The sequence below is a fragment of the Polypterus senegalus genome, chromosome 2, assembly GCF_016835505.1.
Source record: "Polypterus senegalus isolate Bchr_013 chromosome 2, ASM1683550v1, whole genome shotgun sequence".
Taxonomy (NCBI): Eukaryota; Metazoa; Chordata; class Cladistia; order Polypteriformes; family Polypteridae; genus Polypterus; species Polypterus senegalus.
The window spans coordinates 215,561,349-215,576,593 of record NC_053155.1 but is presented as its reverse complement, the minus strand read 5'-3'; the positions used below and the strand labels follow the sequence as shown (position 1 = coordinate 215,576,593).

At 38.1% G+C, this 15,245-nt stretch overlaps 1 protein-coding gene across 2 annotated transcripts in view; it reads left to right on the top strand.

Moving 5' to 3' along the window:
- Nucleotides 1-12,011, top strand: part of wbp4 (WW domain binding protein 4) — a 68,296-nt gene extending 56,285 nt beyond the window's left edge. For both annotated transcript variants that reach the window (XM_039745300.1, XM_039745301.1), the window contains 2 exons: nt 8,266-8,426; nt 10,429-12,011. In XM_039745300.1, coding sequence (XP_039601234.1) covers nt 8,266-8,426; nt 10,429-10,639 — 372 coding nt within the window. In that variant the 3' untranslated portion in view covers nt 10,640-12,011. The remainder of the gene's footprint in view (nt 1-8,265; nt 8,427-10,428) is intronic.
- The last annotated feature ends 3,234 nt before the right edge of the window (nt 12,012-15,245 follow it).

The window sequence follows — 15,245 nt, the reverse complement described above, 5'->3', positions numbered from 1 at the left end:
TATATTTCATAACTTGTTTCAAGTATTTGAGCCTTACCGGTGACACACTACCCTGCTGAATCAAGATCTCAGTATCAGTGAAATGATTAGTTTTTGACAGACCTGTTACACAACCACAACTCGCAAGCACATTCACCTTTCAGGAGGTCACTTCTAATAACAATGATTGCTGTGATCTCCATTTGGGCCTTTCTAGGGAATAAAAATCAAACCTAATCAAATCTTATCTATGGTAAGATGTGAAGGGAAAGTTTAACAACATGAACTATTATCAGACTTGGTATACACATTAAGATAGCAACTAACTGGGTTCAAGCCTATATCCCCAACCAAGCTTTCTTCTGTATTTTATTCTTCTTCTTTCCACTGCTCCTGTTAGGGTTTGCCACAGCAGGTCATCTTTTTCCATATCTTCCTGTCCTCAGCGTCTTGCTCTGTAACACCCATCACCTGCATGTCCTATCTCATCAGACAAACCAACACAATCTTGCCTCTTTGACTTTATTCCCAAACCGTCCAACCAAAGATGACCCTCTAATGTACTCATTCCTAATTCTATCTATCCTAGTCACACCCAGTGACTAGCATCTTTAACTCTGCCACCTCCAGTTCTGTCTTCTGTTTTTTGGTCAGTGCCACCATCTCCAACCCATATAACATAGCTGGTCTCACTACCATGATGTAGACATTCCCATTCACTCTTGCTGATACCCATCTGTCACAAATCACTCCTGACACTCTTCTCCACCAATTCCACCCTGCCTGCACTCTTTTTCACCTCTCTTCCACAATCCTCATTACTTTGTACTGTTGATCCCAAGTATTTAAACTCATTCACCTTCTCCAACTCCACTCTCTGCATCCTCACCAATACACTGACCTTCCTCTCATTTACACACATGTATTCTGTCTTGTTCCTACTGACCTTCATTCCTCTCCTCTAGAGCATATCTCTACCTCTCCAGAGTCTCTTTAACCTGTTCCCTACTCTTGCTACATATGCCAATGTCACCAACAAACATCATAGTCCACTGGGACTTCCATCTAATCTCATCTGTCAACCTGTCATATGCTTTCTCCAGGTACACAAAGACACAATGCAACTCCTTCTGGCCTTCTTTATACTTCTCCATCAATACCCTCAGATTAAACATCGTATCTGTGGTGCTGTTTCCTGAAATGAAACCTTACTGCTGCTCTCTGATCATCACCTCATTTCCCAACCTAGCTTCCACTACTCTTTCCCATAATGTCATGCTGTGGCTCATTAATTTTATCCCCCTGTAGTTACTACAGCACTACACATCCCCCTTATTCTTAAAAATCGGTACCAATACACTTCTTCTCCACTCCTCAGGCATCCTGTTTTTTTCCAAGATTCCATCAAGTAATCTGGTTAAAAACTCCACTGCCATTTCTCCTAAACACCTCCATGCTTCCACAGGTATGTTATCTGGACCAACAGCTTTTCCATTCTTCATCCTCTTCATAGCTGTCCTTACTTCCTCCTTGCTAATCCGTTGCACTTCCTGATTTACTATCGCCATATCATCCAACCTTCTCTCTCTCTCATTCTCTTCATTTATTAGCCTCTCAAAGTACTCTTTCCATCTGCTCAACACCCTCTCTTCGCTTGTGAGTACGTTTCCATCTTTATCCTTTATGACCCTAACCGGCTGCACATCTTTCCTAGCTCAGTCCCTCTGTCTAGCCAATCAGTACAGGTCCTTTTCTCGCTCCTTAGTCTCCAACCTGTAATACAACTCATCATACGCCTTTTCTTTAACCTTCTCTACGTCTCTCTTTACCTTACGCCTTATCTCCTTGTACTCCTCTCTACTTTTTGCATGTCTCTGATTATCCCACTTCTTTGCCAATCTCTTCCTCTGTATATTGTCCTGTACTTCCCTATTTCTCCACCAGGTTTCCTTTTCCTCCTTCTTCTGTCCAGCTGCCACGCCAAGTACCCTTCTTGTTGTCACCCTTACTACTTCTGCTGTAGTTTCCCAGCTGTCTGGTAGCTCTTCACTGCCACCGAGTGCTACCTCTTTACCTCCTCCTTGAACTCAACCTTACAGTCTACCCTTTTCAAATTTCACCATTTGATCCTTGGCTCTGCCCTCACTCTCCTCCATGTTTTGATCTCCAATGTCATCCTACAGACCACCATTCTATGCTGCCTACCTACACTTCCCCTTCCACCACTTTGTAGTCTTCAATCTACTTCAGATTGACCCTCCTGCATAGGATATTATCTATCTATGTGCATCTTCCTCCACTCTTGTACGTCACCCTATGTTTCTCCTTCTTCTTAAAATACATATTCACTATAGCCATGTCCAACCTTTTCGTAAAAGCCACTATCATCTGACCTTCTTCATTACTCTCCTTGACACCATACCTACCCACTACCTCCTCATCCCCTCTGTTCACTTCACCAACATGTCCACTGAAATCCATTCCAATCATCACTCTCTGTCCCTTGGGTACACTGTCCATCACTTCATCCAGCTCACTCCAGAAATCTTCTTTCTCTTTAATCACACACCTAACTTGCGGGGCATATGCACTAACGACATTCATCATCACACATTCAATTTCCAGCTTCATAATCATCACTCTGCCTGACACTCTTGACATACTGTTCCTTCAGAATAACCCTTACCCCATTTCTCCTCCCATCCACACCATGATAGAACAATTTGAATCCACCTACAATCCACCTGGCCTTACTCCCCTTCGATTTAGTCTCTTGCACGTACAATATATCAAACTTCCTTTTCTCCATCATATCTGCTAACTCTCTCCCCTTAAAAGTCATACTGCTAACATTCAAAGTTCCTAACTCAGATGTGCTGTCTTTACCTTCCTCCTCTCCTCATGCCTCCAAAAACTTGGCCCCGTCTTCTCTTTCTTCAGCCAACAGTAGCCCAGTTTCTGCCAGTACCCTGTTGGCTAATAGTACTGGTGGCGGCTGTTGTTATCCGGGCCTTGTCCGATACGGTATGGAAATCTGTATTGTTGTCCACATGTTGACGAGGCAAAATTTTACACTGGATTCCCTTCCTGACATAACATCATTCTCCTGTATTTTTAATTTATATATGAGGATGTGGTGTCTAGGAGAGATGGCAGTGGAGTTTTTAACCAGATTGTTTAATGGAATCTTGGAAAGTGAGAGGATGCCTGAGGAGTGGAGAAGACGTGTACTGGTGCCAATATTTAAGAATAAGGGGGATGTGCAGGACTGCAGTAACCACAGGGGAATAAAATTGATAAGCCACAGCATGAAGTTCTGGGAAAGAGTAGTGGAAGCTAGGTTAAGAAGTGAGGTGATGATTAGTGAGCAGTATGGTTTCATGCAAAGAAAGAGCACCACAGATGCAATGTTTGCTCTGAGGATGATGGAGAAGTTTAGTGAAGGCCAGACGGAGTCGCATTAGGTCTTTGTGGACCTGGAGAAAGCATATGACAGGGTGCCTCAAGAGGAGCTCTGGTATTGTATGAGGAAGTCGGGAGTGGCAGAGATTTACGTAAGAGTTGAACGGGATATGTATGAGGGAAGTGTGACAGTGGTGAGGTCTGCGGTAGGAGTGACAGATACATTCAAGTTGGAGGTGGGATTACATCAGGGATCGGATCTGAGCCCTTTCTTATTTGCAATGGTGATGGACAGGTTGACAGACGAGATTAGACAGGAGTTCCCGTGGAGTATGATGTTTGCTGGTGACATTGTGATCTGTAGCGATAGTAGGGAACAGGTTGAGGTTATCCTGGAGTGGTGGAGATCTGCTCTAGAGAGGAGAGGAATGAAGGTCAGTAGGAACAAGACAGAATACATGTGTGTAAATGAGAGGGATATCAGTGGAATGGTGAAGATGCAGGGAGTAGAGTTGGCGAAGGTGGATGAGTTTAAATACTTGGGATCAACAGTACAGAGTAATGGGGATTGTGGAAGAGAGGTGAAAAAGAGAGTGCATGCAGGGTGGAATGGGTGGAGAAGAGTGTCAGGAGTAATTTGTAATAGATGAGTATCAGCAAGAGTGAAAGGGAAGGTGTATAGGACGGTAGTGAGACCAGCTATGTTATATGGGTTGGAGATGGTGGCACTGACCAGAAAGCAGGAGAGACAGAGCTGGAGGTGGCAGAGTTAAAAATGCTTAGATTTGCACTGGGTGTGACTAGGATGTACAAGATTAAAAGTGAGTACATTAGAGGGTCAGCTCAAGTTGGGTGGTTGGGAGACAAAGTCACAGAGGCGAGATTATGTTGGTTTGGACATGTGCAGAGGAGAGATGCTGGGTATATTGGGAGAAGGATGCTAAGGATAGAGCTGCCAGGGATCAGGAAAAGTGGAAGGCCTAAGCGGAGGTTTATGGATGTGGTGAGAGAGGACATGCAGGTGATGGGTGTAACAGAACAAGATGCAGAGGACATAAAGATATGGAAGAAGATGATCCACTGTGGCAAGCCCTAACGGAAGCAGCCAAAAGAAGAAGAAGAAGATGAAATTGTCTGAGACATTTTAAAGAGAGAGAAAGAATATTTAACTGTGATCCCAATTCATTATTAGACTTGACTCACATGTAAGGTTAAACCCAATTTATGTGGTTACAGACCAAAGAATTGGAGAGGTAGAGCAGTGAAAAAGTGCCGGGCAGACATTCCAAATAAGATTACTTTAACATAAAATTTATGTCATAATGGGTCTGTCTTTACCATGCAGTTAATGAAGCAAAAAGCAAGGAAAAAGATTATCAGGCACTCATCTTAGGTGCTTCTTTACATGTGAGTGTTCTGATTTAAACAAATTGTAAACACTGTTACCTATGGTGGAATAAATAGTTTGATTTAAATTTCATGTTAACAGTGATGTGACACGTGTGAGTTTTGGCAGCGTTGTGAAAAAGTAAAATTAAGTTCATTGCACTAAGTACTCAAACAGTTGTGACAGTTGTGTGTAGATCAACATTGTGATTGCTGCTAACACTTGTTGAAGCAATGCAAAGAAATGTCTTCACAAGTTTATAAACCCTCCCACCCCCTTCCCAACAGCCTTAATTAAGACACAAACGAAATCTAGGTGGGATGGCACTCTGTCATAGGGCACAAACAAATAATATCACTCGTAATGTTGACCAGTAACATTATAAAACATATTAGAAACAGCATCATGTAGATCAATATTTGTTTATTATTATTATTGATTTGAACTGTTTTACAATAAAGAAAAACATTTTTGTTTGTGATATAGAAAAGCATTGAACATTATAACAAATTTATTACTACTATATTGGAGTTATGTTAAAAAAAGTAAAACTTTTTGGTTTTACTGCAGTTTGTCTTAATAGGATTGAACTCACTTGCTAGTCAGTGATCTCCTTCCATTTATAAAAATGACTTTTAACACCTAGTTATCTCTGGGTGATTGGGGGAGTGTTCATTACTAATGGAATTTGCTCCTGCTCTCAGCACCCATAAGACTGATTGTGGGGAATCAGGAATTAAATGGGCTGGTGGAACATTGAAGTGTTCAGAACCATGTAACTTATCAAAAGGTGGGGTTGTTATAAATAATGGAGGAAATATTATGCAGCAGGTGCTTATAATTTTTATGCTAAAAAGAGAAATTTTGCTCATGCAATTATATAGTACATGTCATAAAAGAAATAATCCAGGACATATGCCAGTTTTTCAACACCAGTAAAGCCAGTGTGGTCTGTGTGTATGTGCTGGAGTGGGAGTCTTGGGTGTGTGTATCCAGGATTGTTTTTGCCTTGTGCCTGATAATTGCCTGTATAGGCTCCAACTGCCCCTTGACCCTGCACTGAAAAAATTTCATTGATAGTTTCATCAGCCATACAAGTGTTTAGGACAGACATAAGCTTTTAAAGTCCGGTGTCAAAACAATAAAAAATACAGCATGACAGATTTGCTAAACGCACTTCTCCAAAACAGGGTCATGGGGGAGCTGAAGGCCTATACCAGCAAGTATTATACACAAGGCAGGAATCATTTTACGGGTTCAGGACAGGAAATGCTGTTCTGTAAACATCAAATCCAGGTTTGTAAAATTCGTGTTCGTTCTCGGTGGGCGGATGCTGCAGGCAGCATACTGTAGTGGAGGTGACTTTGTGGTGGGCAGGTGGTGAACCAACCCTCGTTGCCCCCATTCATTCTCAATGGCAAGCCTGCTTGTACTATTACTCACATAGCAGGAAGTTGTTTCTTGTCAGTACATCAGACGTGTTGACAACAGGTGCCTTCCTGCTGTGATAGTGTGTACAGTGCTGTGCAGAAGAGCTCATCTTAACTTTTTGTCTTTGCCCTTCAAGAATGTCTCTGAAACACAAATCTGATGCAAGTGCTGGTGATACAGGAATTTTCAAATTGCTAATTACCGTACCATTATTTCTCATAAAGGGCATTTGCCTTACATAAGGTTAGCTGTATTTATGCTGTTCAGAATACTTTTGTTTGACTTGGTTTTCAGTAATCAGGCAGTGTTATTCCATATAATAACTTTTTTGCTCTCAGTTTTTAAAATTATTTAATTACTGCGACTTTGTTATTTTAAGTACATACTGCATGTATGCATTGACACATTACTTTGGATTTGTGCAACCACCTGGTGTTATCTGTTGTCTTTAGAACAGGTTGTGAAATTAAGTTGATCTTTATTACCAGGTAACATTGCTAGGAAGCTGTCTTGGTGTTTGCCTTACATATACAAATAATACTGCTATTATTGTCAATTGTGTTTTAAGTGATATTCTAGTGCACAAAAACACAAAAAACACATACATTAGTAGCCATATACAGTATAGAGGTGAACTCTTGCCTCTTACAATAAAAGGTTTTAAACATAATTTACTTTGTGCAAATGTACAGTATTTAGAGGCGTGAGAATCAAAGGCTGTGATTTACCAGAGTGGCTGAAGTAGAAAAAAAGCTATTTATGGGCCAAGTGGTGGTGTTTCCATGGTGGTTATAATTTAAATGAATGGTTTCCCAGGGTGACAGTGGTCTTCGATTATATTGCCTGCTTCTTTCCAAATGTTGCAAGTCCCCTTGGATAAATGTATCAGTCAAATAATAAGTAATATTAATTATATTATTAGTTACTGGAGCTGCATAGTCTTGAACACGGTATATAGAATTGGCCATGCTACTTTTTCTAGTGATTTGACTTTTGTTAATGTTCATTGCAAACCACAGTTTTACAGAAGTATATGCTTTTGAGTTGAAATTGTCAATCAGTAGAACTAAGGTGATATATCTGAGCATGCATTATCCTTATTAGATTTTAATAATTTTCATTTGTTTATGCTGTTCACTCAAGCACAGCATTTCTGTTCATGATTTTCATCAGTTGTATGTAGTCTCTTTTAAAGTTTGCAGATGTGAATATATATGCAGAGAAGTGCTTGAAGTGGCTATACATAAGTACCAGTACCGTAAGTGTTACTGTGATGTATTAACATGAGTAACGAGGAAGGTGGAGCATTTCCCCATAAGAAATTCAAGAACCATGACCGGAGCCTCTTACGGCCAAGGGCTTGGGGGCAACGGAGTGGAATGGATAATCAAGATTTTAAGAATGCTGATAGCCAGCAGCAGAAAAGTTTACTATCCATTGAGCTTTACATCTTAACAGACTGTATTGGGACTTTCTCTTACCATTTTACAGTGTAATCACGTCTCTTTTTTCCTGTCCAGGGCACCGCTGTACCTTGGTTAGTGGTGCTATTTGTGTAGTATGTTGATCATTTCTGCTGCGTCATTCATTTGCATAAAGCACACTTGCAGTGCAGAGCATGTAAGTTAGCATAATATTAATAAATATCAACAAATAAAAAATGGTTATTGGCTAATTTTCTTTTTTCTGTAACGTCACCAAATTGAAATCAATCAAATCCATCAAAGGATTTGTGAGATTCTGAGGTATTTGTTTTTTCTGTTGTGTTTACCTCCTAAAACTTGACATATCAAAATGACTTTTCTTAGCAAGTACCTGCTTAGCCTATATGTACCTTCCTGCAAATTTCAGGTTTTTATCTAAATGGGAAATAGTGTTTTTGTTGATGAGCAAGTAAATGAGCCAGTCACCTTTACATTATTAATTTATATAGATAAGCAGATACATGGCCAAATTTTAATTTGAAATAATCAGTTTCATGTCTTCCTTCCCCAGCACTTTAGTGAAAATTGCTTTGAAGGTTAATAATGTAATGGTTATAAGTAAACATTTTTGTGCTGTTTTAGCAAACACCTGAAGGAGAAGAGAAAACTGAAGCTTCAAGTGGGAGTAGTGAATCAGAAGAAGAAAAAAGTGAGAAAGAGGAGATACCGCCATCGCAAGAAACAGAAAAAAAATCTAATCCTTATGGATCATGGGAACAAATACAAGAGGAGGAAGATTCATAGTGAGTTTATTTCCTTTTACTGTACATCATTAACGAGTGTAGCCAGGCATGAACATTTTTCCTTGTTAAGCAAGAAGACATAATTTGTTACTTTGTGACAGGATTATAAATATAATATTTTACCAACATTTTAAGTAAGTACAGTAATTTACTAAAATAAATTAAAGTGTTTAGTTTGTGTGAATGCAAGTAAATGTACTTTGCAATGAACTTGAAGCTTGTCCAGGCTTGACTTCAGCTTGTCAGAAGTACAGTGCATCCGGAAAGTATTCACAGCGCATCACTTTTTCCACATTTTGTTATGTTACAGCCTTATTCCAAAATGGATTAAATTCATTTTTTCCTCAGAATTCTACACACAACACCCCATAATGACAACATTAAAAAAGTTTACTTGAGATTTTTGCAAATTTATTAAAAATAAAAATATTGAGAAATCACATGTACATAAGTATTCACAGCCTTTGCCATGAAGCTCAAAATTGATCTCAAGTGCATCCTGTTTCCCCTGATCATCCTTGAGATGTTTCTGCAGCTTAATTGGAGTCCACCTGTGGTAAAATCAGTTGATTGGACATGATTTGGAAAGGCACACACCTGTCTATATAAGGTCCCACAGTTGACAGTTCATGTCAGAGCACAAACCAAGCATGAAGTCAAAGGAATTGTCTGTAGACCTCCGAGACAGGATTGTCTCGAGGCACAAATCTGGGGAAGATTACAGAAAAATTTATGCTTCTTTGAAGGTCCCAATGAGCACAGTGGTCTCCATCATCCATAAGTGGAAGAAGTTCGAAACCACCAGGACTCTTCCTAGAACTGGCCGGCCATCTAAACTGAGCGATCAGGGGAGAAGAGCCTTAGTCAGGGAGGTGACCAAGAACCCGATGGTCACTGTGTCTGAGCTCCAGAGGTCCTCTGTGGAGAGAGGAGAACCTTCCAGCAGGGCAACCATCTATGCAGCAATCCACCAATCAGGCCTGTATGGTAGAGTGCCCAGACGGAAGCCACTCTTTAGTAAAAGGCACATGGCAGCCCGTCTGGAGTTTGCCAAAAGGCACTTGAAGGACTCTCAGACCATGAGAAACAAAATTCTCTGGTCTGATGAGACAAAGATTGAACTCTTTGGTGTGAATGCCAGGTGTCACGTTTGGAGGAAACCAGGCACCGCTCATCACCAGGCCAATACCATCCCTACAGTGAAGCATGGTGGTGGCAGCATCATGTTGTGGGGATGTTTTTCAGCGGCAGGAACTGGGAGACTAGTAAGGATAAAGGGAAAGATGACTGCAGCAATGTACAGAGACATCCTGGATGAAAACCTGCTCCAGAGCTCTCTTGACCTCAGACTGGGGCGATGGTTCATCTTTCAGCAGGACAGCGACCCTAAGCACACAGCCAAGATATCAAAGGAGTGGCTTCAGGACAACTCTGTGAATGCCCTTGAGTGGCCCAGACAGAGCCCAGACTTGAATCCGATTGAACATCTCTGGAGAGATCTTAAAATGGCTGTGCACCGACGCTTCCCATGCAACCTGATGGACCTTGAGAGGTGCTGCAAAGAGGAATGGGTGAAACTGGCCAAGGATAGGTGTGCCAAGCTTGTGGCATCATATTCAAAAAGACTTGAGGCTGGAATTGCTGGCAAAGGCGCATCGACAAAGTATTGAGCAAAGGCTGTGAATACTTATGTACATGTGATTTCTCAGTTTTTTTATTTTTAATAAATTTGCAAAAACCTCAAGTAAACTTTTTTCACATTGTCATTATGGGGAGTTGTGTGTAGAATTCTGAGGGAAAAAATTAATTTAATCCATTTTGGAATAAGGCTGTAACATAACAAAATGTGGAAAAAGTGATGCGCTGTGAATACTTTCCGGATGCACTGTATATGTTGGGCTAAGCAGATTAAGTAACTGAATGGATGTGTGACTGAAGCAAAGAGGCACATCTAGTACCTTTTATAATCAATAACTTTGTCTGTTTTTTTTGTTTCTCAAAGTGAGCAAGTTGATCTGCAACTTCCTGAAGTGGAAAGCTACTATTCTGGAGTATCAAGTGCTTCTTTGCCCCCAGAGCCTACAGTCAAGTTTAAAGAGAGAACCATTACTTCTCTTGGAGACGAAGCAAGTGAGGAAGCAGTTGGCTTTAAAAGGAGAAAACTTGAAAATGGGAAATCTAGAAACCTTAGGCAACGGAATGAAAATGAGTAGACTGCATTTTGTCATTGAGAGACTGAAACTATAGGAGTAATTTTACTGGGATATTCTTTCTGGGTTTAGGAGAAGAGTGCTTGTTTTTTAAACTGGTAAAAGCTGCACTAGCTGTAAGCATTATGGCATTTTCTGTTTGAACTGTCATAAGTAATGTGTATAACTTGTTTTCAGTTGAATCACATTTTAGTGAGTAAGTTACTAGGATATTCTATTTTCATTGTGTGCAAACATAAATGCAAAAGGTTTGACTTCAGTTTTGTGTTGAAGACTTGCATTTATTTACAATTTAGTGATGTAAGAAGACTTGTTTACCCTTAAAGTTTTACTAGTACAAGAAGTTTTGGGCATATACAGTTAAAAATAGTTTGGCAATGTAACAGCATGTTAAACTGTTTAACCGATAGGTTCCATACACCTGCATTGAAACAACTGAAAAGACTTTTTTGTGTTTATGATCTCCTGTATTTACAAAGGTAAAAGCAGGAAAAAGACACATTTGGTACAAAGTAAATCTGTGGAGTAACTCAAATTGCTTCCACTTGTGGTGTTATGTCAGTATTGCCATTATCTTTGATTATTTTCTTTAGTCAGTTGACACTGCTTTGACTTTTTTTTCTGCCAGAAGGAATTGCATATTTCTTAAAAGTAAGTTATATAGTTTAATCAAATTCTGAGTGCTGAATTTCTCTTTTGGTCTTGATTATGTGACAAAGTTAAAAATGCTTCCATTGAGTGCTGACTCATGTTGAAAAGAATCACCATGCTTATTTCAGATTTTTAACAGGAAATAATTCAGAAACATGTAAAAACTAACAATAATTTGAATGCTTGCTGACTCGATCATATGGGATCCTGCAGAATAACTGAATTATGTCACTGATTGCAGATATTTTAATATAAGGTTAATATGCTGGGGTGAAAGTGGCTAGTGTGGATTTGTACTCATTTGAAGAACTCGTTCTTGGTTTTCAGCATGGTTTGCTATATAAAGTGTGATGTCATTACTAGCAAATAAAGTCACATGATTACAGTTTCCATTTTTGGAAATTTCTCATTCTAATCAGGATAAATGACAGCATTTTGATAAGTTGTCGATGTGTTGAATATATTCAATCTTATTAAAAAATGTAATGATGGAAAAAAAAATAAATAATGAAGAGACCTGACTACATGTTATCAAAGAAGTGCTTAACACTTTTACTCATGGGTATCAGATGTCAATTTATTCAAATTGAAGTTTAAATTTGTAGCAATGTTCTTGATTATCTTCAAAATGTTTCTTCTCAGCACTCTATATTTCTGTGACAACTGTGATACACTGCACCACACACAATTAAGAAAAGATTTCAAATAAAATACTTATTTTTAATTGTCTTCTCCTATTGGCCCATTTATATAGAGATATTGTTATACCAGTGTACTTTCATTCGCAGTTGTACTTTAGAAGATTTGACATGTTATGAGTATATTAGAGATGTACACCACTTGATTTTAATGGGAGATTATTAAGGTTTGTGCTCCACCAGCATGCTCCTTCTGATTATATTTGTTTGTCATTATATTGCTTTACGGTAATGCTTTAAAGGCCTTCTGTTTATTTTACATTTTATGGCTTTAATTCAACAAATAATAGTGAGAGTGATAAGAAACAATTGAATCAGTGACTTAGAAAGTTTTCTTGAAATTTAGACCCAATACATTGCAGATAATAATTCAATTTGGTCCTAATTGTGATGAGACAAACAGATATAAAAAATAGAAAATACTTTAAAAACAAAATGGAGGATTTTTATATTGAATTTGTGACTGGAGTTGAAAAAGGCTGTTTACTCCCAGTCCTCATGCAACCTGGCATAGCTTGAGAAGTTTTGCAGAGAAGAATGGGTAAAAATTACAGTGTTCAGATGTGCAAAGCTGATTCTGACCTGTTCACACACACTTATGGCTGCCAAAATTATATCTCCTAAATACAGAATGGAATACTTATGCAAGCAATTATTTTATGTTTTATATTTGTGATTATTTTAGACCACTTTGCATAGATCTGTTTCCCTTGGAAATAAGTGCCTTTTTATGATGATCAGTGATAAGAAAGCCAGACTAAATCTACTGTGATTTAATGTGATATAATTACAAAATGTAAAAACGTCTAAGAAGGTCAGTACTATTTTATAGGCAATGTAAGTGTCAACTACAAATCAGCATAGCTCCTACTAATTTATTAAAAGCATAAAATGTAATAAGTGTTTCTTTATAATTAAAGTTTGTGATTATTGCGTTTCAAAATTGGGTGCATTAAAAGTTCAAAGTTCAATAATTATATTGAGCTTCAAATTCAAAGAAAGAAAATACATATGCCAAATTTTGTGAATTCCTGAGCAATAGTCTGGGTGGTGTTAGTATCGCTTTTAAAATTATTAAACTTAAAAGCTTGAAGGTTAATGGTTTGAATTCACTGAAAACCTAATCAGGTATATCTAACAAGAAGCCAAAATTTCATAAAAATCTGTCCATCCATTCTCAAAAAATAAGTACCCACAAAATATAAAACACATACACATAGAGATGTCTCTTCAAAATGTTTTTTCCCAAAAAACAAATATTTTTCTCCCAGAAGTTATTAGATGTTAGTTGTTATTCATGTGGTACATTAAATTGTTAATTAGAGGTTTGTTATGTAGCAGTAGACTCACTCCAGTATAATATGACATGCGATTGAAGGAAGTATGACACAACAGCTGTTTAAATTTTACACTTACCATTCAAGAAAAGAAAAAATAGAGCATTTATTACATTACTGGAGGTGCTGTGTCTAGTTGAAATTATAAACTGTTCAAATTGTGAGCTCATTACTATTAATGTTAAATACAAAGGTAAATCAAAAACGGATAGAAGCTGATGTTTATGATGGCTTATGGGTAGGTTGACCATGTACAGCGCAGCGCTCTACTGTTAGTCTAGTTTATGCCATAGTCAAATGAGCATGGATGCTCTGCTGCAGGATTACACCATTGAACAAGCACCATAGTGAGAGTTCTTTGGGCAGAGGGAATGAATGAACAATTCATGCAAAAAAAAAAAAAAGTTAAGCATTTGCTCAGAAACAAAGAATGCCAGTTTTTGATATTTCACTTTAGGAATGGGGAAGAATTCAGTTCACTATTTTTCACCTCTCATGTGATCATTTTGCATTTGGGCACTGTTTATTTCAGAGTGCTCATGCAGTCAGATATGCAAAACCTGGGAAAGAAGTAAAGAATTATAACACACCCAACCCACTCTGGTTTAATAAACACACCAAAGACTTTTTTTCCTATGTTTCCTACATTTTATTGCTTCTTTTATGTGTCTTTATTAGTCTTTTTTGTTAGATATTCTTGTTAAGCTTGTGAGAAAAGACAGCCAATAGACAGTGGTTTGTTGTGTTGCAGTTTTTACACAAAACTAGTGGGCTTTGCCCCCTACTCGCTTCGCTCACCAACCACCATGTTTGGTTTTCCACATACACACTTTTAAGATTTTTTTTTTTTTTTTATTGTTGATATTTCATTAGTTTCACTCTTATTTCAGAACTTCATTAAAAACAATACAGTATTTGGAATCTTTCGAGTCCGAACATGCTGAATCTTTTAAATGAGGTCCGTGAGATGTGTTTAATGACTTTGCACCATAATTTAGGATGGGTTTTTCTGTTTGGAATTTTAGCACAGACAAAACGATCTACATCATCAGCAGTTAATCTTTTTTTTTTTTTTTTGCAAAGTAACCAATAAATGCATGTGAGGTAAACCACGTTTTTGAAATTCTCTGACTTAAACTTCAAAGCCTTACAATATTTACATACTTCTGACATATCACCTATGTTCATATATTCAATCTCTATTCGCCTTTTCATTTTTTCTCCGAGTAATAATTTCTCTTTGTTTGCGCTAATGCCATCTTTACTTTTTTTTTTTTTGACACTGTCGTTTTTTTCTGCTTTCATATTCTGTATCCTGCTCTGCATGTGTTTCACACCAAAATTTTTTTTGAGTCTTTTGAATTCCACTGTTCATTATCTCTAACCTGCTCTGCATGTGTTTGGCCCCCTTCCTCTTTATGAAGTTTTACTTTGTTTTCTACTCTATCTTTTATTTCTGACCATGCTTTGTCCTGCTTTTTTTTTTTTCAATGACACCTGGTCCGTGGTGATTATTTTCCCTTTTTCGAGTAATAATTTTCATTTGTTTGCACTACTGCAATCTTTACTTTCTTTTTTTTTCTGATACTTTCTCATTTTCCTGCTTTCATATTCTTTAACTTTCTCTGCATTTGTATTGTGCCAACTTTTTTTTTTGTGCCTTTCAAATTCCACTGCTTTCATAATCTGTAACCTGCTCTGCATGTGTTTAGTGCCAACGTTTCTGAACGTCCTTATGAAGTTCTACTTTGTCTTTAAATCCTAAGCCTGATTGGATGTGCTTTTTTTTTCAATTCCACTTCTTCCGGGCTGATTATTACTTTCCTTATTTTCTGAACTTGCACCTACTGTAGATTATTCTTTTTCTTTTTTGCATTTTTTTCTCTCCAATGCTTTTGAGTCTCTTTTCTTCGCACTGCTGTT